General features: G+C 41.5%; 1 protein-coding gene across 1 annotated transcript in view; it reads left to right on the top strand.

Moving 5' to 3' along the window:
- Positions 1 to 27,868, top strand: part of LOC138566789 (cytochrome P450 2F2-like) — a 948,082-nt gene that overhangs the window by 858,601 nt on the left and 61,613 nt on the right. Inside the window, exon 9 of the mRNA XM_069644443.1 lies at positions 4,879 to 5,020. Within this exon, the coding sequence (XP_069500544.1) occupies positions 4,879 to 5,020 (142 nt within the window). The remainder of the gene's footprint in view (positions 1 to 4,878; positions 5,021 to 27,868) is intronic.

Genomic DNA, 27,868 nt, shown 5'->3' with positions numbered 1-27,868 from the left:
TCAATGTTAAGAAGAGGTGGGGTCACAGAAGTGGCCTCCAGTTTTGTTTGTAGGCCTAGAGGCTTTGCACCTATTTGAAGCTAAGTGTTACACCCAGAATGGCAGTTTATGCCTTTAGTCTCTAAGGAGAGGTCCCAGAAGGTGGCTTCTCTGGCTTCAAGTTTAAGAGCCCCAGCCTGTTTACAATGTGGCTCAGCTGAGTCTAAGACAACAGCTTTTCTTGTGACACTTACTAGTAACAGGCCCTATCGGGTACATACATATGGGCTTTTTAGACCTATCTTTTTTCTTGTGTTCTCTTAAAGGATTTAGATATAGATAAGGTTTCTTCTCTTATCTAGTTATGAGAGCGTATCTCACCAAACTATGGTTACTTCTGACAGCCTCATTCATATCCAAGATAACATAGTCATTTTTGGGAAGCTTAAAAAGAACCCAGGGGATCTGGTCATTCTCCCTCAAAACAAACATTTTACAAGTAAAGTCAAAGGTTTTCGGCCATACAACAATATCCTTCCTGTCATACAGACTCACCAATTCTTGGATCCTGGAATATTCAGACTCATTAAACCCTGAAATACAAGTACAGTCCAAAACATCTGTTTCCATAAATAGGTTAGTCTCTCTTTCTGTTTTTCTCACCTTCAGATTATAGTCCATTAGATGTTTCTTTTGGTTCGGTTCCATGAAAACTCTATGATGTATGGTATAGGGCAAGCTAGGGACAGAAGAGCGGGGCAAGCTATCATCCACCTAATCAGAACCTTCATACTCATCCTTAGAGGAATTTTGACTGGTGTCTAAACCTCTTCATCCTCACTTTCACCACAATGGTTAAAAGTTGTGGACTAACACGTTACTGTCCCAGAACATTTGTATTAAATCAAGCTTACTTCCTTCACAGGTGATGCCATACTCCTTTCATTTCTTGTACAATATTTCTATTGGTACCTCAAGACATGCATCAGACTTAAAGTAGCCCATGGTTTCAATTGTGAACACAATTAGTACACGTGCTTGGATAAACCAATTCTTAGCATTAGTTTCTTTGAAAACAAAGTATCTCAATAATCAATGTAATGCAAACCACACAAATCACACAGCATGACAACAGTGTTAGGACAGTTTTCCTAAAGTCCTACCAATGACTTTATCAAACCATACCTGAGGCAACACAGAAACGCCTCTCTTAGTATAAGGCTGTACCACCTGAACATTTTGGGTAGCGTAGACAGATCAGCCAGGTTTATCTTAGGAGAGAGGGAGGGCTGTAGGAAGGTAAAAAGAAATTGTACCATATATATGGTCCAAATAAACACTGATACACTATGCATTGTACAAATAATGGTTTATTATAATGGTTTATTATAAATACATGTAGGCAAAACTACATCTTTGGAATCGTAAGTGCTGCTACATATTATATGAAACACAATCATCCAAACCAACTCAATGCTTATTGTATTCCTACCAAAGTATAACCTTATTTAGAAGAGCATTCAACAAGTCAAGGTGAGTCAAATCTGAAGTTACACATTTAAAATAACAATATGCTATTCTTGGGGAGTAAAACCAGATTAGTTTTACTTTCAGAATACAGTAAGCAATTCAAGGGCAGCAGATCCTATTGGTCATAACCTGCAGTGGTATTGGGTTTCAGAATCACCTAGTTGTATCTCTTGCAACATATGTAACTTTCTTCTGTTAGATTGATACACTTACAACACCATTTCAGAACAGAGTTCACAGCTAGTAAAATAACTCGTAAACTTTTCAGGGGGGCAATCAGCTACTCTTGGACAAGTATGAACCTAGTAAACTATTTAGTAGTGCATTAAACCAATCCAGGGTGAGCATAATCCAATGTTACAGTTTTAGAAGAGCAGCAGCAATTCAAGGTCAGTATAAACTATTGGTATCTAATTTATTATGCTATTTCTAATACAGGCATGAGGAATACAGAGTTTAACCGAGGATACTTTTCAGAAGTGTAGGATACAATTCACTATCCAGTAGGAATTCTAGCAGAGTTAAGAATGGAAATCGGCAGTTCAAGGTAAGTAAGGACCCATGCACTTTTCAGAGGGGCAGTATGCAGCTCTAAGACAAATAAGAACTTCAAGAGTCATTTAGAAATGCACTAAAGCAGATCAGGGGCAGCAAAGCCCAATAGCACACTTTTAGAAGAGCACACAGCTATACAAGGTGAGTAAACCCTATTGGTAAGCGTTTACACTTATTCACTTTAGAAATTATAACATTCTACCACCTCGAGTACTTTTAGAAGCGTGAAACACAGATGAAAGCTAGTAAAATGATGTATATACTTTTTTAAGGCGCAACAAGCAACTTAAAGGTAAGTGTTAACTTCAGGACACTTGGACCTCATCACGGGTTGGATTGCATCAAAATGCAGTGGTATCGTAATTATTGCTGCATTACCGCTTTGGAGATTGGGCAGAAAGCTGGAGATTCCCGCCCATTTTCGGTGCAATTACAACCAGCGCTTCTACCACTGGCGGTAATAGTGCCAAAATTGGACTCTTAACAAAATAGGGAATTACAGTCCTACCACTACTAGGGATCCAGTGCTAACTGTGCCAGACCTAGTAGTGGTAAAACTATTTGCCTTGGTGGTATCCCAATGGAACTACTGCCGGGATACTGCCAAGGCTGTGATGAGGCCCTTTGTAACTTATTCTGTTCAAGAATCAAAGTTACACTAATACATTTAAAAGTAGGTACTTTCAACACCTGCTCCAATTTCAAGACAGAAGCCTTATCTTTTAAAGTCCTCTCCTATTCTAGAGCATGAGTGTACTCAGAAACAGAAGAGGCACCCTGAACGTCAGGGTAGGGTTCAGATGCAGGAATGTCAGAGACCCAGAGGATATCTCGTCAAACAAGTGAGTATCAGCTTCAGAGTTAGTGAAAAGAGTTCAGGGACTTCGCAGAAGTCTCCCTATATATGCTCCAGTGTTAGGCATGGGCGAGTGGTATGGGCAAACTCTCAAATACATGATTCACCCCCTCAGTCACACATAGACAACAAAATACTTAAGGCAATTAATACCCAAGCCAACACAGTAACTCAGCTATGAAGAAGGGCTAGGAGATGGTTGTCTTCCCGAGGAAGCAGCACAGGACCCTGTCCCTGGATTATTCAGTTTATTTATTGAAGAAACTGACACTCGTTGCGAACTGGCAACAGCAGTTGAGAGGTGAGGCTTCCAACAAAGGATTCTTCAGCCTTCTGTTGAATCTGCCATTTTGGTGCCCTTTTACAGGTAGCTGATTGAGAACAAATATTGTCAATGGGATTCCCTTCACTCTCTCAGTCCAGCACTCTGGTGAGGGGACTTCAGGGACTAGAATACTGTCTCTTGAGGTCCAGCAGGAGCCCAACAGAGTTTTGGAGAGAATTAGACTTTGGAATACTGTGTAACACACGGTAGCTCAAGGTCCCCTTGTACTGATGGTTTGCATCCTATCAAGGTTGCAGCTCATCGAGGCATGGCTCGTAATTCAGATCTTCTCAAGATTAGTGAATCTCACTGGCCTCTAGATAGGAGTCATTGTCTATGGGACCCCCGAGGTCGATTGGAACAAATATTTAAAACAGGCTCTGGTCATCAGCAGGCTCTCTGCACACTGGAATCAGTTACCACCATTGTTTCTTCATTTTCCTCTTTGAATTGGTTCCAGTGGTCGACTTGGCAGCAGATTTCAGGATCAGACTATTTATCAGGAACACCAACACAACTTCTGCAAACTCTACCTGAAGTTTACAGAAAGGGGCAGGTGGCTGTCCAATCAGGAGAGCCAGCTCCCCAGTTGGACTGGCTCCTTTTAGGCAGACTGGCAGACAAAGGGCTGCAGATTTTCAGACTCCTCCCTCACTTCCTGCCATCAGAGACCCTCCAGAGCCTCAGCGGGAAACACAAAGGTTTCCCTCCAAAGACAAAACTTTAACCATGATCTTCCCCCAGCTAGGATGGCAGAAGAAGACCCCAGAAACAACAGGCATACTTAAAAATAGCACTAAAGTAGCCCACCATTCTAGAAGAATGGTGACCCTCCTGTGCATTACCATGTTTGTTTTGACAACCTGCTATTGATATGACTAGAAAGTCATTGAGGTATAACCATTGTCACGGGCCATTCAAGTTAACTTGCTATTGTAACACAAATGTTAGCAGGACATTGAGAAAGGGGCTACAAAGCATCTCCCAGGCATTCCGCATAAGGTGGGGTGCTCCTCTCACATATTAAATGTAAATGGGTTGGAAATTGCACTTGACTTTTTGCAATAGTAGTTCAACTAAGATATCAAGAGGAATTAAAAAGGGAAGACCAAAGGCAACCCAGCAACACTGCATATAAGATTCTGTACGCTGCCATAGTATTGCGCATACAGCCCAAAGGTTAAAGGTAACTATAAACACATTCAAAAGCATATGGAGAGACTTAACATTAGTCATGCATAAAAAGAGCAAAAGACATGGTGAGAGGGGAAACAGATTCCCACTCACCTGTGAGCAAGGAAAAATTATCACCAAGTCCAGCAAAAAGTTCTGGGGTTCACACAGGTGAGGAAGATTATACACAAATATGCAAATCTTACCTAGCAGCATACTTTCCCACAAAATGCGCATTTTGCAGAAATGAAATCTGCCATATTGCAAGACGTACCTTGTTTCATGTTTTAATTGGGCCTTATTTGTAATAAAGTTGTCAAATGATCTTCAAAGACTCACACAGATGAATGCCTAAATGCTATCTTTCTTTGACAACCTAATTTGCTTTGAACCACCTCGTATGACTACTTTTGAAGTAATCATGTTTTTTATTATCAAATGGATGTTTTTTTTGTTTCAGGGGACTGTTTTCATCCCTCTGCTGACTTCTGTACATAATGACCCTACACAGTATGAAGACCCCGACAGTTATGATCCCAAGCATTTTCTTGATGAAAATGGCTGCTTCCAGTTGAACCCTGCCTTCATGCCATTCGCTTCAGGTATCAGTCAAGGTTGATCTTCTAGACTGTAAACTATATTCTGTGAAGGTGGAACTGTTCTGCATTGTGCATTCCTCATGTACTGAAGCTGGCAGATGTGATGACCCTCACAACCATATATGGTAACTTGTGTGCCTGGGATATTCTGTCTTGGTTGCATGAGTTGTTGTGTACTAGTGGAATGCCTGATGAAACATGGATTCTAGGACTCTGTAAATTCCCACAGTGATCGTTGGAAGGGATTCAGGATGGGCATATAACCTGGTGGATGGTTACTCTCCCACATAACCTCTTACCTTGTAACCTGTAACAATGAAATACTTTCCTTTTACATAATCCTGGGTCCTGCATCGTCCCTGCATGCTGCCTGTCTCAACAGATACCTAGGATGCAACATATTTGGCGATGAGGATTTTGTAATTCAGTACTCATGACGCGATGAGGGGCATGTTAAGGCAGCCACCGAGGAGGAGGAGTCGAGGATATATATTTACTGCTGATGTAGATACGCCAGGAAGGAGAAAGGCATCACAGAGGCACTGAGGGAGAGCCACATGGTCAAAGAGATTCAGGACCAAATGTATAGTAGTATGGGCCAATGAATGCTGTCATTCAAACCAGACCTATGCTTGTCCAGTCATAGTATCCAGTGTTGTTCCAAATCATAAATATGAGTAGCTGTGGAATAATCAGTTTTCGTGGCATACTAATTCACTGATGAACCATGTAAGGTTATTTTCATCATGGACTAGTACTTGGTAGTGTTTGACCAATGGGTCTTGTATGTGGTGATTGCGGCTCTTGGATCTATAATCTGGACACAGTAGGAGCATGTGGCCATGCCCAAATACCACAAGCCACAAGTGCAGATAATCGCATACAGTGTGCTTTTTATTTGGAAGTTTGTGAAACACTCTAAGAACCATTGTATCATGTTGTGTGTACATTCTGTTGTTTTTTCAGCAACAAAATTACACAGTATCTTGTCTACCTTATCATTTCTAACCATGGAGTCTTCACACTTATTTTTTACCTTCTGGATGCATGTATTTGTATCCCATAAAAACCACTCTCTGCATCAGTGCCTGTTTTTGTAATGTGAACATTTTATTTTATTTTATTTCTTGGCACCTCATTACAAAGTATATGTGATCTGACAATTTGTTGCTGGTGTTTTATCTTGGTGCTCAATTGTTTATTTTTTCTTCACCTTAGTGCCTCATTCCCTTTTCATCCACAACCCGCTTCCACTATAGTGTTTCCATCATGTTTTCAGCACTTCATTTGCTCCAAATATGGCCGCCACCACTGGCCGCACATTGTTACATCAAGTTGATGGTCCACATGTCAAGTCTTGCATTTCCTTGGTCCGTGCCGATGGACATCAAACTTTCTTGACTTCAGACGTGAAGTGTTTATCACTGCAGTACACAAAATTCTTGAGCACAGCTCACAATCATAAACGCTGTTACATGGCTCTTGAAACTAGCTGACAAACTATGGACAGAGCATCGCTGATTTAGGATTGCAACCTTCATTTCATTTGCAATCGCTTTCATTCAGTTCACGCACATGCAGACACGATCGCTGGTGGCTCTAATGACTGCCGTGAATGATTCAGTACGAGAAACCTTAATGGAATGTCGCTTGGTACCCAAGATTCAAGCTCACACAATAAATCTGCTGACAGTCCGATGGGAGGGAGCAAAAGAGGAATTGTTCACTTCAAATTCAATGCCCTGGCTGTTTGCAAGCGTCCCCTGCAACTCAGGTGATTTTGGGCTTGGATGATACTCCATTATCAGATTCAACGAATTTATTCGGTTGGCACAAATGGAGGTACCAGAAGATGTCACTCAGTCCCCCAGAGAGGGGACTGGGGAGCCTCTTGGACAGGATTCCAATCCTCTGAAAGTCCAACAACAATCAACAACAAAAAATAAAGACTAATGGGAAGACCAAAAAAACCCAGAGAAACCAGCATATTACTTCCTATAAAGCGTCTGAACACATTGAAGCATCTGAAGACAGAGAAAACTGTGGCCAAAAATATAAAAGGAACAATCAAACTGGTGCAACAAATCACTTCATTCGAAATCTGAAAGGCTTGCAGGTGGAGGATTGCCCCGAAAACAAAAAGAAAGGAACCTCTCAGGAGGTTGGGAAGGAAAGAAAAAGGGCCAGGTAAATTGCCACCCGATTGAGAGATTAAGTATTGAACAGGACATTGTTAAGCTCACCATGGGGATTCAAACAGAGTCAATGAAGGCTCTGAAAATGAAAGTCAGTTATTGACAGGAAGATGACAATTGGGGACGACAAATCCTTTGGAAAAAAAACAAGGGGATCGGATAGCCTGGTCTAGATCAAATGATCATACTTCCGCTTATAAAGTTAGCAAAACTCAGGAGGATTCTCAAGGTCTGAAATTATTTCTCTCGAGAGCCACACTGATTTATAAATGTAAGCCACCTCTAAATCGTTCTGCAATTCTCTCAGAGATTAATTCCATCCCCAGCCTAAAATATTTTACAACAGCTGACCTTAAACATGTAATTTTTCCTCATCGCCCCAACACTGACACTGCAGAATTAGTGATGAAATCCATCCATATTGGGGCTGGAAGCCATACTAGGGGCAAAGTCATATTGGACTCAGAGGGGTTTTCTTATATCAAGAGACCGGTCATATCTACTAGAACTAATCCCTGTGAATGCATCAAATAAAGAACTACAGACAAAATTCAATTTAACAAACAAATCTTTAACTCCATCAATGAATGTTTGGGAGATGGTACCAGAGATTGTCTGCCAAATTCTCCTGAAACCTGGTAATCCTGAACAGAAACTCTAGTCAGCACCTCAATTAGAACTCCTTCCTGGAATACGAGGGGTTATAACTTCTTTTGTAATGACGTTATGAAACTCTATATATTTGAAAAGTTTCAACTGATTTTTTTCCAGGAAACTTGGTTGAAAGTCCCTCTCAATATGGATGGTTTCTCTTCATATCATTAGATGGCTACTGGAGCAGGCTTGGGGCGTCCTGCAGGTGGTTTATGCATTATGTGTAGAAATTAGGTGTTTTTTGGATCTGCACTGCTTTCTGAGGTTGATCAAGGTATTATTATTATTGTTAGAGTTGAAAGGAAAGGCCAATTTGGTGACCGGGGTTGGATATTAGTAAATATTTTCTGGAATCCTGCTTTGAAGTCACTAATTGCCTTCATTCAGAATCTTTCGGAGTTGCTGATTACATATACAATACAATATACGTCAGATGATATGATAATTATAGGTGATTTCAACTGACAGTGTCTGGGAGGTTGTTCTGCGATAACAGATAAAGGTAAATTAAAGATCATTTATGGTAACATTTGGAGTGGATTTATGGGGTAGTGGGATCTGTGGATGCGCAATGGGAATCTGTGTGGAGATATCCCAGCCGCCCCAACATGGAGGAGGGGTTCTCTCCACTCAACCATCAATAATTTTTCCTCTCCAAAAGCATGCTTGAGAGCTGTATAGTGTTTAAAGTCACTGGTGGGAATCTAAGCGATCATGCCATGTTGGAGGCGACCTTTGGGTTTCATCACAAACTCGCTGACTCTCACTTCACTCAGGAGCCATCTATAAACCCTGCGGGAAACAGATTAGTGAGATTTGATAGAGAGGGCGAACCCTCAATGATGACTGGAGAGGTCTATAAAACATGTGACCGACCTAGAGTTGTCCATGCAGTGTGACCCAGGACACTTTGCTGTTTCCTATGGAATTTAAATCCACTGCTGTCTCGTCCACCTAAATCCACCGCTGTCTCGTCAATCGCAAAATATTCCACCCCATGGACATCAATTTCATTTACAAATCCTGGAGAAAAAAAGAGAGAGAGGAGAAAAGTTTTGAGAGCCCTAAAAAAAAGTTTATGCTAATATTCAACAGCGAAATGATGAAGCCAGGTTGATTAATAACTCCTACAGATATTGGATGAGGTCTAATAGATCTTGAGGTTCCATAAAGATGGTGAAGAAGTGCTTAAGGTTATGTGTCTTAAATATTTGCATAATTTGTGGACCTTAATAAATACGATAAATATGAAAGTAAATCAAGGTCAAGATGTGATTATTCAAGAGCAGACCTGGGTTGATCATTTTGCAAAGGTTTATGGCCTGCCTGAGATTTCTGAACCTAGGACTTATATAAATACAACCTGGATTATTAGTTGCTCTACATAGGACATTGAGGGTTTACAAAATCATCAGCATCCCGAGAATCAGGGCCAAATGGCCTGACCAATGCAATCTTGAAATTAAACCCAAGCATATAGGTGAGAGTGTTAAAATCCTTATTTGACAAAATAATAGAGACTGTAAAAATTCCAGATTCTTGGAGAAGCTCCATAATAATCCTCACATATAAGCGAGGGCATCGCCTAGCCGCATCTAATTACTGTTCAATTTCTCTTTTGGATGCGGATGGCAAAATATTTGCAGATCTAGTCTTGAGGGATGTGGAAAGTTGGGCCCTCAGCAAGGGGATCATTAAAAAGTTTCAAACTGGTGTCAGGAGAGGATTATCAACCTCGATGATTGGATTGGTTCTGAGCTGTGTTAGTTCAGGTTGCTTTGTGAAGGCCAGCAGACCTTTATTCGGAGCCTGGGTGGATTTATCAATAGAGATTGTCTCTGGGGCAAATTGAAGAGCTGGGGCTTGCCCGATAATTTGCTAGCAATTTTGAATGAATTGCATCCTAACTCAACCTTATGTGTTAGACTATCAAGATCGGGTGACCTATCGCAAGCAACTGACATAGAGAGAGGGGTTCATCAAGGTTGCTGGGTCTCATCATTTCTCTTCAATTTGTTCCTTTCGGACTTGTTTCAGTGGTTTCAAAAATTCTGGCAAGCCCTAAAATTGGAAGAACAAGGATTTCCTGGTTGGCATACACCAATGATATTGCTATTCTAGATTATACACAAATTGTTCTGCAAAGGCTTCTTAATGCTTTATCCGAGTATGCAAAATTAAACTATTTGACAATAAATCTGGAAAAATCTAGAATAGTGATTTTCAAAACCGCCACAGCGGGAAGATTAAACCTTTTGCTTGGCAGATTGACAATCAAGCTCTCCCCATTGCAAATTAGATCATATACCTGAGCTCAAAGATTAGAGTTTTTCCAACCAAAAGGGACCTATCTACCTTAGATCTCAAGATTCTTAATTTAGGCTCTCAAATGATCAAAATTCATAATACATTTAGTACATTTTCCATTCTCCCATTAATAAAATACTACATAAGGAAGGTAGTTCCGACTCTGCTCTTTGGTCTTAAGTGTAATCTCCAAAGTTTTGAAATCGATTGGGATAAAATAGAGGTAGAACTTTGGAAAATAACCTTGAATCTGCAAAAAATTCAATTACTATGGTCTCTATACGGTATGAGTTAAGTTTGACATCACTCTTGGCATGGCTTGAATGGAAATGGATCTCACTTTATAGATGAATCCTCGAGCCTCCTCTCTTGTCACTTTACGAAAATGTGGCCATACAGTTGCAGAAGGGAGGTAATAGATTTCTGAACAAACTCAGGGATAGAGATAATGCAATCCTAGCGCAAGCAGATACTGGCCTAGAAAATCTGTTAAAAAAAGGAAGAAAGTAAGAAGAGATGGGATTGGATCAGAAGGATTGATAGGATGAGAGCGGCTAAATTATCATCTTCATTTACAATATGTGCTAAACCTCGATCCTTTTTGCCTTCTTATCTAAGCAGGTCTCAGGATCCAAGAACTATGGCTGACTTCCTTAGATTTAGATTAACCATTCTACCCACCTTAGAAATCTTACATATTAGAGATAAGGGAGCATTTCCTAGTTATATTTGTCAGGAATGTGAGCTGAATGCAAAGCATAGCACCCAACATCTATTAATGATCTGCCCAGGGACCCGGGACCTAAGGACTCTAAGATTAAAAAGATTTGTTCACAATACTGAGTTTCTGGATACTTTCATGTTTTGGGAAAGAATGTCATCGGGAAACTAATTGTTCTTGACAGCCGAAGTGGTAAGGGTCCTGAATGTTCTAAATCTCACTAATAGGAATGTAATTTGTTAGAGGATACAAAGAAATAAAAATGTCTGCAATTACGTCTTTTAGTTGGTATATTGTTCTATAAAGGTTTACAATGGATTCTTCTATTGATATATTTTTTGAAGTTGAATTTTAATATCTTTATTCTTGATGTCTATTTATTTTGGGAATGTTTATACCTGGAGCTGTGTGCTATATATTTTTTCTAGTTTTTGTTCTTCTTACAATCGCTTTGTTTTAATTTCCTTGAAATTTCCTTAAAAACTTTAAATGTTCTGTTTGGTTTGATGTTTTGGATGTGTAAAAAGTCAAGATTTTGTTTTTTTGGCTAAAGAACAATAAATAAAATACAATAAAACAAAATAATGGTACCTGATAAGGGAATGTGGATACCACAAAATAATCACTTCATAGTTTTAAGTTGGCAAATTACCATAGTGGAACTTGCCCCTCTCACCAGAAGATGAAGAAAGTAATCCCAAAGAGACTAATTGCGCTGTTTGCACCTATTAGGCATGGTGCCCGCAAATTGATGACATTTACTATTTAAAAAAAAAGCTTTGATTAATTTTGACTTACAGAGACTTGACCCATACACATACTGCCCAGTGCTATTATCTCGCTGCCATCTCAAATCTCCATTTCGTCCTGATGAAGGCTGGGCACATATCCTCTCACTGACCGAGTTAGCTGAAACTCAAATGGCTTGAATTGACAACCCACTTTCTTGAATTCACTTCAGCATCTCTTCCACCTCATAGTTTTTGGAACTTCCTACACTTCCTTTCCACTGATTTACACTCATCTGTGGGTGTATTGCGATGTTTGCTTTATGTAATTGTTCCAGGTGTACAAATTTGATCTAGTTGTTTGGGCTGCACTGCCCCTTTGGGGCTGTGACCTAGCCTTATTTGCATATGGTATTTACCCTTTTCTAATGGTTTGGCAGGACAATATCGATGGTCTCGAGGGTTGCCCAGAGCAAAGCCAGAGGTTAAGATTTATTCTAAACCTTCCAGCCATCACCTCTTTTTTTCAAATAGAAAGATGCAATAATTGATTGCAAATGCATATTCTGCCTTTATTCAATCAGAAACATGTTTTAACCGTGCATTTAGGCAGCAGCGATGATGTCTACAACAATGTGTTTTACACTTCATGTGCCCTTGACAATATATTGACAACTTTTTACATTCAATCCTTTGTCCTAATTAATTGAATATTTTCAAATGACAATGCTATTTTTCCCATTATTATTCCTATGAGGGAACTCCCACTGTTAAACAAAAAACGGAAGATTTAAAGGTACTGTGCAGGGTTCTATTTCCTGGCCCAATTTCTCACATGTAGCGACTTTTAAGCTCCCTTTGTTAGCTTTTTCTTCAAGGACTTAAATATGAACATTGACCTTGTTAGCTAATCTAATGGCCACAACATACATGTTCCTTGGTTTATAGTGATAATGTAGAAAACAATAATGTCGAAAGTCATTTTTTAGAAAAAAAATGTCAAAAAAAAATGTTGAATTTATTTTTCAATACGTTTTTTTTTTTAAATGGGGGGGTTCCCCCCAACCCCCCTTTTTATTTTTTTTTATTTTACCCATTTTGTAAATTTACCAAAGCCAAAAAATACATATAAATAAAAAAATAATACATTCGACTTTTTTTTTTTCGACATTATTTTTTCGACATTTTTGTCATTCGACATTATTTTTTCTAAATTATGACTGACTACCATGTTCCTCTATCCAGAGTGCCCTTTCTCAATTTATTTTATTTAGAATTTTTTTTGGTTTTTTATAACGCACTTAATACCTCAGCTGGGTTTCTAAGCCCAGATCTGGGATTGAAACCTTTGTTGCTCTGTGTGGTCTTGCTTACAAGACCAGCAAATCGCCCATGTACTTTCCTCCGTGCTAAATGGGTGGATTTTCCTAGTGTTAGTAGTTGACTAATTGCATTTTTATTGTTTGATTACAATATCTATATTTTGTATAGAACTGAGATCAGAAACTTTGTTTTTGAGTTGCTGCTGAATTATTGGCACCCAACCCTGCTGAAGAGCATAGCCTGCTCCTGGCCCACATTACCAAAAGGGGTGAAGGAGGTATTTGTCTGTTTCATCTCCATGATTGAGTTCACTGCTGGTTTAGTAGCAGAGTGGGGCTGAGTAAGTGATTGCACCAACACTCATCCCTGTACTCCTGCCCAGCAGTAGTAATTGCGTCACACCCACATACTCTGTACAGACACGCTCTCTCTCTCTCTCTCTCTCTCTCTCTCTCTCTCTCTCTCTCTCTCTCTCTCTCACACACACATACACGCACATGCACACGTGCACACACTCTGTGTATACCTGGATATTTTATAGCAACCCTGATAATGATGCAAGTACTTAGATATATGAGGCCAGTACCTGACAAAGGGCATACGTACCTGACAAACACTTATACAGTGGCGATGCAAAAGCCACAACTATTGTTTCTTTTTGTTGTTGATTTGTTGCTTTCAAACAAGATCAAAAGCTGGCTAGTGAGTAGTTTAAAACTGGAGAATTACATAGCCTTTCGGAGCAGTGTTCACGGATTCCCACATTTATAATGAAAACAAATGTAAACGGTGTTTATTTGAAAAATGCAAAAGGTCTCTTCAGATAACATCTCTTGCAATTACAGTTTACTATCATTAATTCTACAGGCAATGCTATTTTTAGGATTTGGCTCATAGGTGTTGCAAAGTGTAGCCACAATCTAATGCTATTATGTATAAGAAGGGGTGGGAAGGGAATGGCATGCTCAGACGGACATACATAGGCCAATGATTTGGCAATGTCCCCACCTTCTCATCGTTAATACCGGGAAGCTATTGATGACCCACATGACCTTTATACTTTTCACTGGCTCATTCCTGCTGACATTAACACATATTAACAAGTACAAAGTCTTTTGGAAGAAAACAGGTTGAAAACCAGCAAAATAGCCATGTGATGGCTCTCACATTAACTTGAGTTGTATCTTGCTAATGGGCCAGATAAATGTTACAAGTGGAAATTACTGGGTGCACACATGTATTTTTAATTTCTTTTCTGTTTATGGTTGACTGTATTGCCCCTTATAGCAGTCTTCAGTGATAACAACATATTATCTGGGTAGCCAGCTCTCTGGAACCTGTACCACTGAAAATAAAATAAGGCCCCTGCAACATTATTATTTTTTTTTTATTTAATGCTGCTGGCTGACAATCTAGCCTTTTGCATACATATTACAAAAGGATAAAAACAATGTTTAAAACAATACTTATACAATATAGAACACAAACAATGTTTAAAGAAAAACATAAAAAGAAACAACAAACACGCGTATTACAGATAACTACAGTTTCCCATTTTTTCAAAGCAGCAAATTTGAGGAGAACACACTCCCAGACATGCAATGCAGCGGCCACTATCACCAATGAATCGGCACAATATAGGGTTGACCAACATTGATTAAAGCCGATTATCAATCGCACAATAGATAGTGTAGACCTTGACACAATGATCCTTGAGGACAACACAACTGGAAAGTATTTGGTGACTGATTTCAATAGTTCTCTTCCAAAAGCTGTACAATCTTTGTTCACAGGGAATTTTAGTCCAAGCTCCCGTGACCTCAAGTAATTGGAGCAAACTCAGCCGTAAGTATAAAATAAATCAATAAAATTTGTTGCTAGATATTTTAGTAAGATAGCTACAGAGATTCAAATCAGGGAAACTCTGAGTAACATACAAAGCATAGCATTTCTTATTTGTAAGATATTCAATTGAGGACATACGGTCCCAAGCTATCGAATTCCTTTTCAATTTCTGATGGAAATTACTCTCATCTAGCAAATCACTAGACTGCAGAGCGATACATGAACATCTGGATGTGGATGTTCAGTGGCTGTGGTAACCAAATCTGCACGAGCAGAGTTGTCAGATCTTTGACCGTTATGTGCATGAAAATATGTTAACATGGTGCCATCAACATCCTGTGCCAGCAGTATGTTTCCCCAATATCTTACAACGAGCCATTGTCCATAAAGTAACTAGAGAGAATGTACCCAGTTCTAGACGCAGTGCTTGCAAGGGAACTGTTGAGGGAAGTCCCAATAGAGACCTCAAAAGCCTGTCCTCTATGATGTTCTAACAAATTCACCTGGTAGCTTTCCAACGTTTCTGTCCCACACAGAATACTGGGAACTACCGCTTTCTTGTAGACCTGAAGATATCCTGCAATGGACCCACCCCCAACATTTAGAATGAAGCTTTTAATAACTTCCCACTTGTGCATTGCTTTGAGTGTGATGTGAGGCCTATAGCACTGGGTGCCGTTAAAAATAATAAATCGGCAAGCCTAGGTACAAGTACTGATCAACAATGAACAATTTTTCACCACCCACGTACCAGGCATTACTTGGTTGGTGCCTCATTTTCCCATAGATCAGAAAGACCTTGGTTTTGTTGTGATTAATGTTCAGATGGTTCTCGAGTGCATATAAATAGAGAGCATCGATCAAATACTGAAGGCCCAAAGGTGTCCTGTCTAGGAAATCCAGGACGTCAACTCCCCACCCAAATTAGAGGGAACATTTTCGTTTTGCGAAAAAGTTACGTCCATGTCAGCCACATAAAGGTTAAACAAGAGGGGTGCTAAAACGCACCCCTGCTTGAGTCCTTTACCGGAGCTGAGATGGTTGCACCCTGGGTGAGCCTAACAGTCACTTTTGTGTTGGTATAAAGCAGCTTCATGTAGTTCAACAGAATCCGATCTATACCCCCGTGCTGGAGTTTGTCCCACAAACTGAGGCGTGATAAGCTGTTGAAAGCTACAGTGTAGTCCACAAAACATAAATACAGTCCTCAGTCAGTGCTATGACGCACATCTGCTGACAGGAGCTGTAGTAACACTGTGATGACATGTATTGTACTTTGTCCCTTTCTATAGTCTATTCTTTTAGGTTTTAAGAGCAGTAATGCATTGCCCAATAGGTGGGGTTGTGATTTAAAACAGCTGTTGCCAACCCATTGGAAACAGGGGCTCTAGATGCTTATGATTTAATTATGATGTTCAGTATATCAAAAAAGTTAGATTGTACTGCACATGAGCAAGCAACTGGTTTTGACAGCTTGACCTCTTCAAAAGGACTGGTAGGATCTGCGTATAGTGTTTTAATGTGAGTCTTCCAAACCTGCTTAGAGATGCTGCTCAATTCCTGAGGCAATTGCACTGTAGGGAAATATATCTAGGCCACATTCACCATGTGCAGGAATATGTGTTTCACTGAAAACACTTCTATAAGCTTGTTATTAAGATGTAGGGAATCAGTTGATCGGCCCCCTATTAACTGCTATTGTTTTATTCCAGGATGCATAGCTAGTGACTTGCAACAATTAGTGCTGAGCTAAGCACGCTTAATTTTCCCACTGGCAGTACCAGATGCACCATATTTTGACATTGCCTTTGAAAGATTTACTAGGCCACACTAAAACAGACTACTTACTACAGGGCATTCATAATTCTGACATCCACTTTGCATTGGCAAAGAAAACAACTCTACAGTTTGCGGATCAGTGCAACCTCGTTTGATATTTTCCATCCTTCCCTCGTATACTTTTAGTGGATTCAGGGTAAAGTTGGCATACACTGTCACATACACTCCATTGAGGCAAGAGCACTTTAGAAAATAGCCCCACTTGCTATTGGCCCCTTTTTTCCCTCTGCTAAGCTTCGGATAAATCAACAAATCCAACCATGCATGTTATCAACAGGAGAAAGCCAGATTATGTAATTTACAAACGCACAGCTTTTGTAATTTTGTAATTCCCCCGAATATTTATATTTGCGATTGTAATAATAATATTTATTGTGATTTAGTTTATATTGAAACTTTACACAAACATTTGTAAAAGAAATTAACATATAAGAACATATTATAAATAATTAAATCACAATATATTTGCGATTGTAATAATAATATTTATTGTGATTTAGTTTATATTGAAACTTTACACAAACATTTGTAAAATAAATTAACATATAAGAACATATTATAAATAATTAAATCACAATATATTTGCGATTGTAATAATAATATTTATTGTGATTTAGTTTATATTGAAACTTTACACAAACATTTGTAAAATAAATTAACATATAAGAACCTATTATAAATAATTAAATCACAATCTGCAATAAAAACAATAGTTTCATAGACAAACAGGAATACTACCAGCTTACATTTAAGCATTTCAATACTCTCTCAATCAGAGCTACAGAGCCTACCAAGGAAACATATTGGACTAACACCTTTAGGTTATCAGCATGAAGTATATGACTCAGGATGCACTTTTAGTCCTTTAATCAAAGGAACATTAACAGCTGAAGATGGCATATCATTTACAATATGTGCCAATCTTCCCAGGTCGAATGTAATAATTACTTTGTTTCTAGCAGAACGGGTTAAACATATTGGGCCTCATTACGAGTTTGGAGGTAGCCATGCCCTTTATAAGGGTATGGCTACCCCCAAACTCAAGTCCGGGTTCCCTGAATGGGGAAATACCAGGCCATTCCGACGTTGGAGAGCCTGGTATTTCCTCATTCAGGGAACCCGGACCCGGTACATCCCCATTCCCATTTGACCCACCATAGGACTCAATGGGGAGGATGCTAACAACGTTGTTAGCATCCAGGTCTGCTCGCGGGACCCGCAAGCAGACCTCGTAATGAGGCGGTAGGGGGTTAACGGCACCGGCAGCTTACTGGCGCCATTAACCGCCAGGGTCGTAATGAGGCCCATTGTCTTTATCAACTCCTTATATTGTTGTGCCCAAGCAGATTTCAACCTTCAGCCAGATGTTATATAATGCAATCAACAGACTCATGCTGCTAGAATTAACACAGTGGAGCCAGAATAGATCCTCATAACTATGAACATGTTTGCCCAAGAGGAGGTTAATTACACTCGTCATTTCATGACATTCTGTCAGCAGATGTTTAGCCGTCTCCAATTGATCTTGTTCTTTACGTTCCATTGCAATCTAATCCCTTCTCTCAGTGACCATTAATGAAGGTAGTTGTTCTAATCTTAGTAATAGTATGAAGTGCCTGAGTCTTACCGCTGGACACAGGTTCAGGTATCTCTGTTTTTTTTAAAGTTATACAGTCTATGCTGCACAAAATGAAAACTTTTTAGCTCTCGGAAATGATCATAGTTCTCCAGCCAGTCCCAGAGCTCTATACCTTTTCCCAGTGCCCTCTGTGCCTCATCTGGGTCGCTTCCTGCCCTCATTTGCCACCCTATATCAGCAAATAATTTAATCATCTGCTTCTTAGCTGTACACCAGGAATTTTCCTTTGACATCTCCTGATGAACTGCTATTAATAGACCATTCCTTGTGCTGCTGATCATTTTCAAAAATAGTGCAGCATGCTTCTTCAATACTACAGTTTTTAGGGAAATCAGCCCAAGTTTCAGCCTTATTATCGCCATAGGTATGCCAGGTGGTAGACCTAGGATGCATCGCCAGAATTTCCCTTCTATTACCTGTAACCATTTCAGGTATATATCAAGGAGAGCTTCCAAACCATATGTTATCATCGGGGACAAAACATGCATATACAGTTGACGTGTGCCCTGTGCAGTAAAACCTCCCTGTTTGATGGTCAATATGTAAAACAGGGCGGTCAATTGTGCTGCTCTAATAGCACGTGTCTGTTTGCATGTTGTGTAGTCACCGGTGAGTTCAAACTCAATGCCCAAGTATCGATATTGTGGAGTATAAGCAATGTTTTATGCACTCGATAAGTGTTCCTCTTGGTATACCTCATGACCTTTGTTTTTACCAGATTGATATTGAGGCCATTTTCCTCCGCGTATTCCCAAAGGGCTGTGGACGACCTTTGTATCCCACTAATGGTATGATTGAAAATTACCAGGTCATCTGCATAGGCTAATACGGGGCAAAGGGCCTCACCTATTTTAGGGGGACAGTTTATTGCGGCAATTATGGCTGCAGGGATGTCATGGACATATAGGTTGTATATTAAAGGTGCCATAACACATCCTTGTTTTACTCCCCTATTTTGGAAGACATTTCCTGTAGTGTGACCTTCCTGATCTAATTTTAGTTTTACTGAGTTATCCTGATGTAACAGTCTGAGATAGTATATCAGACCCTCAGGACAGCCCATACGTTTTAATTTCTGCCACAGATGACCTCTAGGAATAGAATCAAATGCCGCCGTGAAATCTATATATAGGGCATATAAGGGAGGCTGCCCCCCTTTCCTTGCTCTGGACCGTAATAGGTCCATTACCATAATGTTATGGATGGTAGACTATCACTGTCTGAACCCACTTTTGAATTTGCATCGGATGCCAAATTGCTCCACCCAGAGCTGTAGTTCTTTTAATAACAGTGAAGCGAATATCTTCCCCATAGAGTCTAACATTGAGAGCAGCCTGTAATTACTAGGATCTAAGCGATTCCCCCTTTTAAAGACGGGTATAAGGACCGCCGTTTGCCAAGATCGTGGTACTTTCCCTTCTTTTAAGATCTTGTCAAATAAAATAACCAATAGAGTAGCCCACAATTCAGCTTGGGATTTCATGACAATATTTGCCACTACATTCGAACCTGGCACTCGGGAGGATTTCAGATCTTAATCTTATTCACCACAACTTCATATGATGTATTAATTGGTGAAACTAATGGGGGACTGCCCAGAGATCTTGATTCCTCCTTATCTACCTGGGCATTCCGATTTTCCGAAAATGTTGTCCATACAGCATCCTCAATGGGTTAGCTAATGGACCTTTCACAACACCCTGTGCCTCACCCAGAAGTGACCAGATAGTAAGAGTCTTTCCTTCACAGATTGTCTTCACCAATCTTTGCCAGGACTGAGTCATGCCTGCCTTTCTTTTGGCTTTAATAGTTGCTCTATATCTATTTTTAATACACCTCACGTTAGTATAATATGCATTCAGAGGGACAGCCTGTTTCTTGGCGTGGCAGATCTCTGCTCTAAGATCTCTTTTAGCATCTCTAATCATCTTATCATAGGGAGGTTTTTTGTCCCCAGTACTTATCATAGTCCCCGTAGGAACCACAGCATGTTTGCCAGCAAAGGTATAGATCCAATTCTTAATGGAGTTAATCGTCATTTCCCAAAAATTCAGAAGGTGATGAGATCTATCTAGAGCCAGCACTTCCAAGGTATGTGGTACATTTTTATCCGACCAACTGATCCTTGTGCCTGCTTTGTTAACATTTATATTACCCATGTTACTCATAGGAATATCCCTGGTGGCAATATTAAGTTCAAATACCAAAGCAGCATGATTGCCCCACTCATTAGGCATGATTTGCATGTCTTCAACCTTTAAGTGCATCCTGGGGCAGACAAATATGTAGTCCAGGGTGCAGGAGATTCCGTTCGACCAAGTATGGCAACCTGGGTGATCACTAGTGGTTCTTCCATTTATCATTTCTAAGTCCCAAGACTCAAACAGATGTTCCCACCCTCGTCCTTCGGGGTCCTTTTTAGTGTGTTGCAAAGAACCTTTCACTCTCAATTTAGGATTATGTGACTTCCCCCCGCTCCCGGCCATATGACAGTTGAAATCACCAACCACTATTATACCTGTGTTCCCAGATTTTATTAACCAGTTTGCGAATAGGTCATGGAGAGCCTCCTGCAGTTGTTCTCTTAGTACTGCTCCAAAGGGGTTGTATAGACTCACTAGTAGAAAATGTCCCTTCACTCCCCTATTGTCATAGTTCACTTCTACTGTAATCATGTTGCTTACTAGTTGAGAACCAATTTGCCTCGAACCGAGTGTATTAACCACTCCCGTGATTAGACCTCCGTATGGTCTGCCTTTTTCGCCTTTCTTTGCTACAGATACATAAGTAACATATCCGTCCAATATCTGAGAGTACATTGCCCATGTCTCTTGGAGTCAAATAGAGTTATGCTTATCAAGCAATTTAGTTGAACCCTCTGCTGATAGATGATGTGCAAAACCATAGCAGTTCCATGTCAAAATGGTAAGATCTCATTGTTTTGAAAGTACCTCAGGTAGCGAGTCTGCCAACCATTTTAGTACTTGTTGAACACCCGATACTTCCACCTTCTTCCCCTTTGGCAATCTTGGACAGTCTGTATCTTCCACAGGAGTGTCTGCCTCGCTAACCAAGCAACTTGGATCTATTTCGTTCAGATCAGCATACACCTCCACATCTACTGCTTTCAGTTCGTCATTGTAATTTCTTATCAGTTGTGCTGTAGACAGAAACTTACAATGAAGTGCTAAAACTTGGAGATTCGGGCCTCTCAGAGGTTCCAGAAATTGAAAATCATCAGATTTAAGGACCGCCAATTGTGGCACAGAGTTCAATCTAGTTAGAAATTCAGAGCGTGATAGTAATTTCTGTTCGCCACTCAGATACAAATTCTTAATCAAGCAAATACGGTTTCCTGTAGTCACACCTTTGACTTCAGCCGATGACATTGCTTTGGTTGCAGGATCTGTCTGCTCTGGTAGTAGGTTTGGCAACTCATACTCAATTATCACGTCCTCTTTGCTCACATTGTCCTCTTCCAAGATGTCTACATCATCTTCCAGCTCGTTCACATTCGCTTGGTCAGGTATCAACCACCTAGTCATGCGGCCCTCTCCAGTTGCCTTCTTTTTCTTAGCTCTTGCTGCTCTCATCTTGGCTTTCTTAGAAGGCAACCCCAAGGGTCCTGCGTCAGACCTAGGTGAGACCATGACAGTAGATCTTTTACTCTTTTCAACCCTTCTGGCTATTCTTCGCTGCTTACGTGGGAAGAATGGTTCGGCACTCTCCTGGTTGGAATCAGCCTCCTGATTATGCTGTTCTTCAATCTCTTCAGCAAAATGTATAGCTTCTGAGAGGATGGATTCCACTGATTCACAGACTTTCTCCCTCCTGTTATTATCCAGTTTTAAAGCATTAGTATTGGCCAATAATTACCCAGACATCAGTCATAAAATCCCAAGGCAAATTGCAAGGATGCTATTGATGACTGGATCTCTGCAATCTCGACCGCCCCTGGATAGGGACTGCCCAAGCAGAGGGGTGGGCGTCCCAAGGGGTATGTTCATCTGCCTATCTTCTTGGGTTCCGTTACTGTTCATTGTCATTACACCAGATTGGGGGGTCATATTTCTTTGGATGTTCAGAAATATTTCCAATAGGGAGTTATTGTCGAAGTCATCATATCTTGAGGAGCTCAATGGGCCATTATCACATGCACCCGGTGCAATTATTTCCTCAATAGTAGTAGAGTTTATTTCAGGGGGCGGATTTTGTTGAAAAAACTCAGTAATCATACCTTGATCCGCTGGGATATTGTTCTTAACTTTCTTTTTAGGTTTCTCCATCTCACCTTCCTTGCTTAGTGAGTTCCTGGCTTTTGTCATTCCCTTGGTTCTTAAATTGTACTTGGGCTGTGTGGGTCTTTTCCCAGATGGCATTTGAACTGCCCAAAGAGTGTCCCTCTTTAGGTTAAATGCCCAGTTCACGAATCCCTCAGTCACCTTATAAGGCACTCTTTCCCAGAAGTTGTCACAACAGCTCTGTACCTCTGAGTACTTTGCTCCCTCCAACTGGATTAAAGGCACGAGACCCACAGTCTCCTGTTGTTGTCATGCTGCTGGCAGACCCAGCTCCACAGGTGCCCAAATTGGGTCTCTTATGGGAGGGGACACTACAACTTCAATATGGGCTTCCCCTCATTACCATAAACGAGCACAATGTGCCCAGTCTCTGTATGTTTTCAAATGCAAACTTCCCACCTCAGCAGACAGAGAATGCTCTAGGATGCTCTAAGGCGTCAGCACCACCAAGATTTTGTCAGCACCTCCCCCTGACCGTGGCCAGTAAGTTCCTGTGATGGCTACCTATTCACCTAAGCTCCAGAGTGAGAGTTTTGTACTGCTTATGCTTATGTTTATGGACCGGTAAACACTCAAGGGCCAACATAATAGGCTTAAAATAGTTTACCAGACAGAGCACAGGACTCTGGGCGCAGGGTAATCCTATATACCTTACCCGTCGCTCCTGGCCATGGCTAGGCTCTCCGCCCTGCTCCAGGACTCTGGAACTCAGGGCTACAGGGTCCAACTACACGACCAGCCCGTGCCAGGCGCAGTAAGGAGCACTCTTCAGAGCCCGTCTGTCTGCCATCTGCCGTCACCGTCGACTTACTTCTGCCCACTTGTACAGGACTCCAGATCTCCTTACGTCCTGGGACGGGTTTTCGCTGGAGCAACTATCCTCATCCCTCGACCTGCACACTAGCCACCGTTGGTACGTTGTTTCGAGGAAAGGACCTCTCAACATGCGGCATGCACCAGTGAGTTTCAGCGTGGGCCGTAAAAATGAATCAAGCCGCACCCCACACGCTCCCAATCATCACAGAATCTCACAGAGACCGCTTCCGATTCTAAAATGCCCTCTTGACTTTCCTATTGTATTAGCAAACGTTTAAACTCCCTTGATAAATCCCCTACCATGACATAGATCTCTTTTTTCTTCAAGAAAAAACTGTTTACCCATTAGCAAACTTGGCAGATGGGGCCTGGGCTCAGATGCTTAGCTTGGGCTCAGATGCTGCAGCTTTCTTTTAATTCTTTGCATGCACAGACTTCCTGAGTCTGCCTTCTACCTCCATCAGGCAAGACAGCCGATTGGTATGGTAATACCATGTGCCCCTTAACTGGAAGGCTCACCCAATAAGTGAAGCCTGTCTGTGCCCATCCGGGCTAAGGACGGGCCAGCACCGCGACATTCTCGTAAAACCATAATGGATCCGGCACCACCTACCATGGTATTTCCAGAGGGATGCAGTGGTGTATGTGCTCATCCGGGCTAAGGACGGGCCAGGACAGCAACATTCTCGTAAAACTATACTGGATCCGGCACCACCTACCATGGTATTTCCAGAGGGATGGGATGTGCCTCATATCATCCCTAAACATGCAGATGTTGACAATAGTGATATGTGTGCATGCTCCTGAATACAAGATCTTTGCAGGCAAATCGTGTACCAGATTTTCTATTTCTAATGGAAACCTGGTTGACAGATTTCATCAGCACCCACACTATTGCAAGCTCTTCCACTGATTATACGATACTCCATCTTGACTGTCAAAGCTAACTTTAAGGTGCTACAGATTGACTTAGACCATCTAGTTCCTATGGAGGCACTGTTGGTATGATTTGTGGCTTCAGCCATCCTGTTCTTGGCATTTTTTGGTCTGTTATAGATCCCCTGGGTCGGTTACCACGTTTCTTGGTCCATTTGTGAATCTTGTTGCAGAGCTACAGGTGAAATTTGCCCGCCTTGTGATTGTAAGTGATTTCAATGCAAAATTGAACTCCCCACGACCTCCTATTGTTAGCCAGTTTTTTGATGGTATGTTAGATATGGGTCTTAATCAAAATGTAAATGAAGCTACTCATAGATTGGGCAACATATTAGACCTACTGTTCACAAAGCTTGATGATCTGAGGATTTTATCCATTGAGCCTCACCTATGGTCAGATCATCATCTGGTCTCTTTTCAGTTTCAACTCCCTAAGCCACCTTCTATGATCTCCTTACCTAAGACTTTGCAACGATAGTGGCGCGATGCATACCTGGAGACTCTGGTTGGTCTGGTTAATGCTGGCTGTAGCTCCATGCCAGTAGTCGACATTTCGGTGATGACCAGCTCCCTGTAAATGGCAGCAGATTTAGTTGCTCCTCTGAAGAGCATTCAGACGTGCAAACGCCTATCAGAACCATGGTTTTCTGCTGAGCTTAAGGCTGTTCACCTTGTTCTGAGGCAAGCACACTGAAAATGGCGCACTACATATGGAGAGGCAGAAAAAATAGCCTTTACACAGTGTACTAGGGACTATCACGCATTAATTAGGGAAACCAAAAAATGTTTGTCTCAAAAGATTGATATGGCACTCAGCCAACCCAGAGAGCTTTTTGCAGTGGTAAAATCACTCGCTTCAGTATTAGACTCGGCCAACTCAGGAATTCTGCGACATGCTGTCCAATTTCTTTACCAGCAAAAGTGAAAATATTCGGTCTAATTTTCAGGCCAGTCCTGTAGACCATGATCTCCTGACCAAACCCCAGGCAGAGATAAGTCCTGAGCCCCATTCTACTTGGGCACAGTTTCCCATTATCTCTGAAGGGGTTATCAGTAAGGCCATTGAGCGCCTGAAGTCAGCATCTCCCTCTGATCCACTTCCCCTAATGATCCTGAAAGACATTTCCTCTGGCATTTTGCCTTGGATTTGCAAAGCAGTTAATGTCTCCTGTCAGATGGGCTGTATTCCAGCCGATCTAAAACAAGCGACGTTATCCCACTGCTTAAAAAGCCATCACTTGACCCTTCACTTCCCTCTATCTTCCAGCCTATCTCTCTCTTACCCTTTGTTTATGAAGTTATTGGAAGCAGTGGTGTCTCCCCTTCTATACTCTTTTCTTGAGTTTTCTGGATATCTTGAGCCCTCTGTCAGGTTTCCGGCCTGGCCGGGGCACAGAGAGTGTCCTGATCTCAATGATGGATGACATGACCAGACTGGTTGATAAAGGCAATGTCAGGGCCCTGATATTATCAGATCTGACGGCCTTTGACACCGTCGATCATCCTACCCTGCAGTCCCAGCTATCTGCTTCCGGCCTGGAGGGCACTGTCCTGGACTGGTTTATGTCCTTCTTGGCTGACAGGGGACAAACAATCTCTCTGCCTCCATTCCTCTCTTCCCCCTCTTCACTTTCCAGTGGTGTTTCACAGGGTTCCGCCTTGTCCCTGAAGCCCTTTAATGTCTGTATTCAGCCTTATGGCCTAAGGTGCTATTCGTATGCCGACGACACACAGATCCTGCTCAATTTAGATCTTGACCATCCAAAGATGTTGTTGTGCCTGTGTCAATGCTTGGGTGCCATGGGGGTTTGGATGAACCCAAACTGGCTGAAGCTCAACGAGGACAAGACGGAAGTGATGGCTGTGGGTGCTCCAGCAGGGCTGTCATGCTGGGTGCCTGCTTTTTGACCATCGTAGCTGGGGAACCTCCTTACTCTTCCTTCTGTAGTGAAACATCTGGGGTGACGTTTTCTGCCACCCTGTCCATGATTCAGCAAGTGCCACCAATTTGGAAAGTGGGGCATTTAGAACTCAGGATTTTGCGTAAGGTATGCCCTTTCGTTCCTCCCCATCTTCATCCACCAGTGGTAGCTGCCCTTATCCTTAGTCGAAAAGACTATTGTATCTCGCTCTGTCTCGCCCAGACAAAGGGCATGATCCAGCAACTACAGTGGCTGCAAAACTTGGCAGCATGGCTGGCCACTGGCTCCCCCTTTGGAGCCCATGACCCTTCAGTGTCTGTATTTGCATATGGTGTCCAAGCACATCGACTTCAAATCACTGTCTCTGGTTCAGCGGCCCCTGTTGGGTCTTGGAGCTCGCTATTTGTAGGAAAAATGTGTTCGCTACTGCCCGATGCGCGATCTGCGCTCACAGACTGATTGCCCACTGGTGATTCTTGCCTATAGGCGTGCTAGGAGGGGGGGGCGAGCATACTCAGTGGCAGCGGCCAGGTTGTGGAACGACCTGCCACCCATATAAAAACAGATCACTGATCATCTGGGATTTAGATGGTACCTGAAAACTTTTCTATTCTAGAGGATAATGAAGTGGACCGTATTGGGGTTTCCTAGCACCAAGATACCTTTTGGCGGTAGTGTGCTCTATAAATCTTAATAACATAACATAAAGTGCATTCATTATCTGTAACCTTGGTAGTAAAACGGACTCATTTTTAGCTCTCCTACAGAACACCCCCCTTTCCAACACGTTATTATTTGCGCACCGGCAACTGAAGAATAAATGGTTCTTGCCCTTTCGTGACATAACCAGATTAAACCAAGGGTCATCCTAATTCATTGTTTCTTTCTTTTTCTCTTTTTCAAACTCATATTCACCAGCGGTGCAATGCTGATTTTGCCTGCACGGCTGGATGCACCTCGTCTCAGGCGGACTCACGCCCTTTCTCACTCACACTCTGCTGCCTGCAGGAGAACAGCAAGGTCTCCTGGTCCCAATCTCTCTCCTCTGTGCAACCCAGCTCAGCTCCCAGCTCACCAGCCAGCACCGATTCGATTTCTTTAGTGTTAATTTATTTTTCTTCCTCTCTTCTCTCTGTCCTCTCTCCTTCTCTTGCCGGCCCTTTTCTTTACTCTTCACCCAGCTTTTAAGCTCTTTGCTTTACCTCCCCTCTGCCTATATTTTCATTCAGATCCATATTGTCTCACCATCCATCTCCATTCTGCTTTTACCCTCCTTCTGGTCCCAGGGACCCCCGTTCATCCAGGGGTCTCCTCCGTCCCCAGCCACAGGGGTGCTTGGAGGGAAATGAGTTGGCAATCTAAAACAGAGAAGAGAGATAGACAGGTTAAGTATCAAGCAAAATATTTTCTTTTTCTTTTTTTACAAATCCCCTTTTACCTGGAAATGAATATGTGCATTAAATAACATGCAAACATAATTTTTCTTTAGCTATTCAAAAAAGCCTTTTATATTTTTGAATATATATACACCTTTCATTCATGTTTTCATAAACACTACACTCTACACAGCTACCTACCTGCTCTGATGAACCCCTTTTAGTCTTTGCGTGAGCTACTTCTCTCAC

This window comes from Ambystoma mexicanum, chromosome 2p, assembly GCF_040938575.1.
Source record: "Ambystoma mexicanum isolate Mex_15411 chromosome 2p, UKY_AmexF1_1, whole genome shotgun sequence".
Lineage (NCBI taxonomy): Eukaryota > Metazoa > Chordata > Amphibia > Caudata > Ambystomatidae > Ambystoma > Ambystoma mexicanum.
This window is presented reverse-complemented; position numbering and strand designations above follow the sequence as displayed.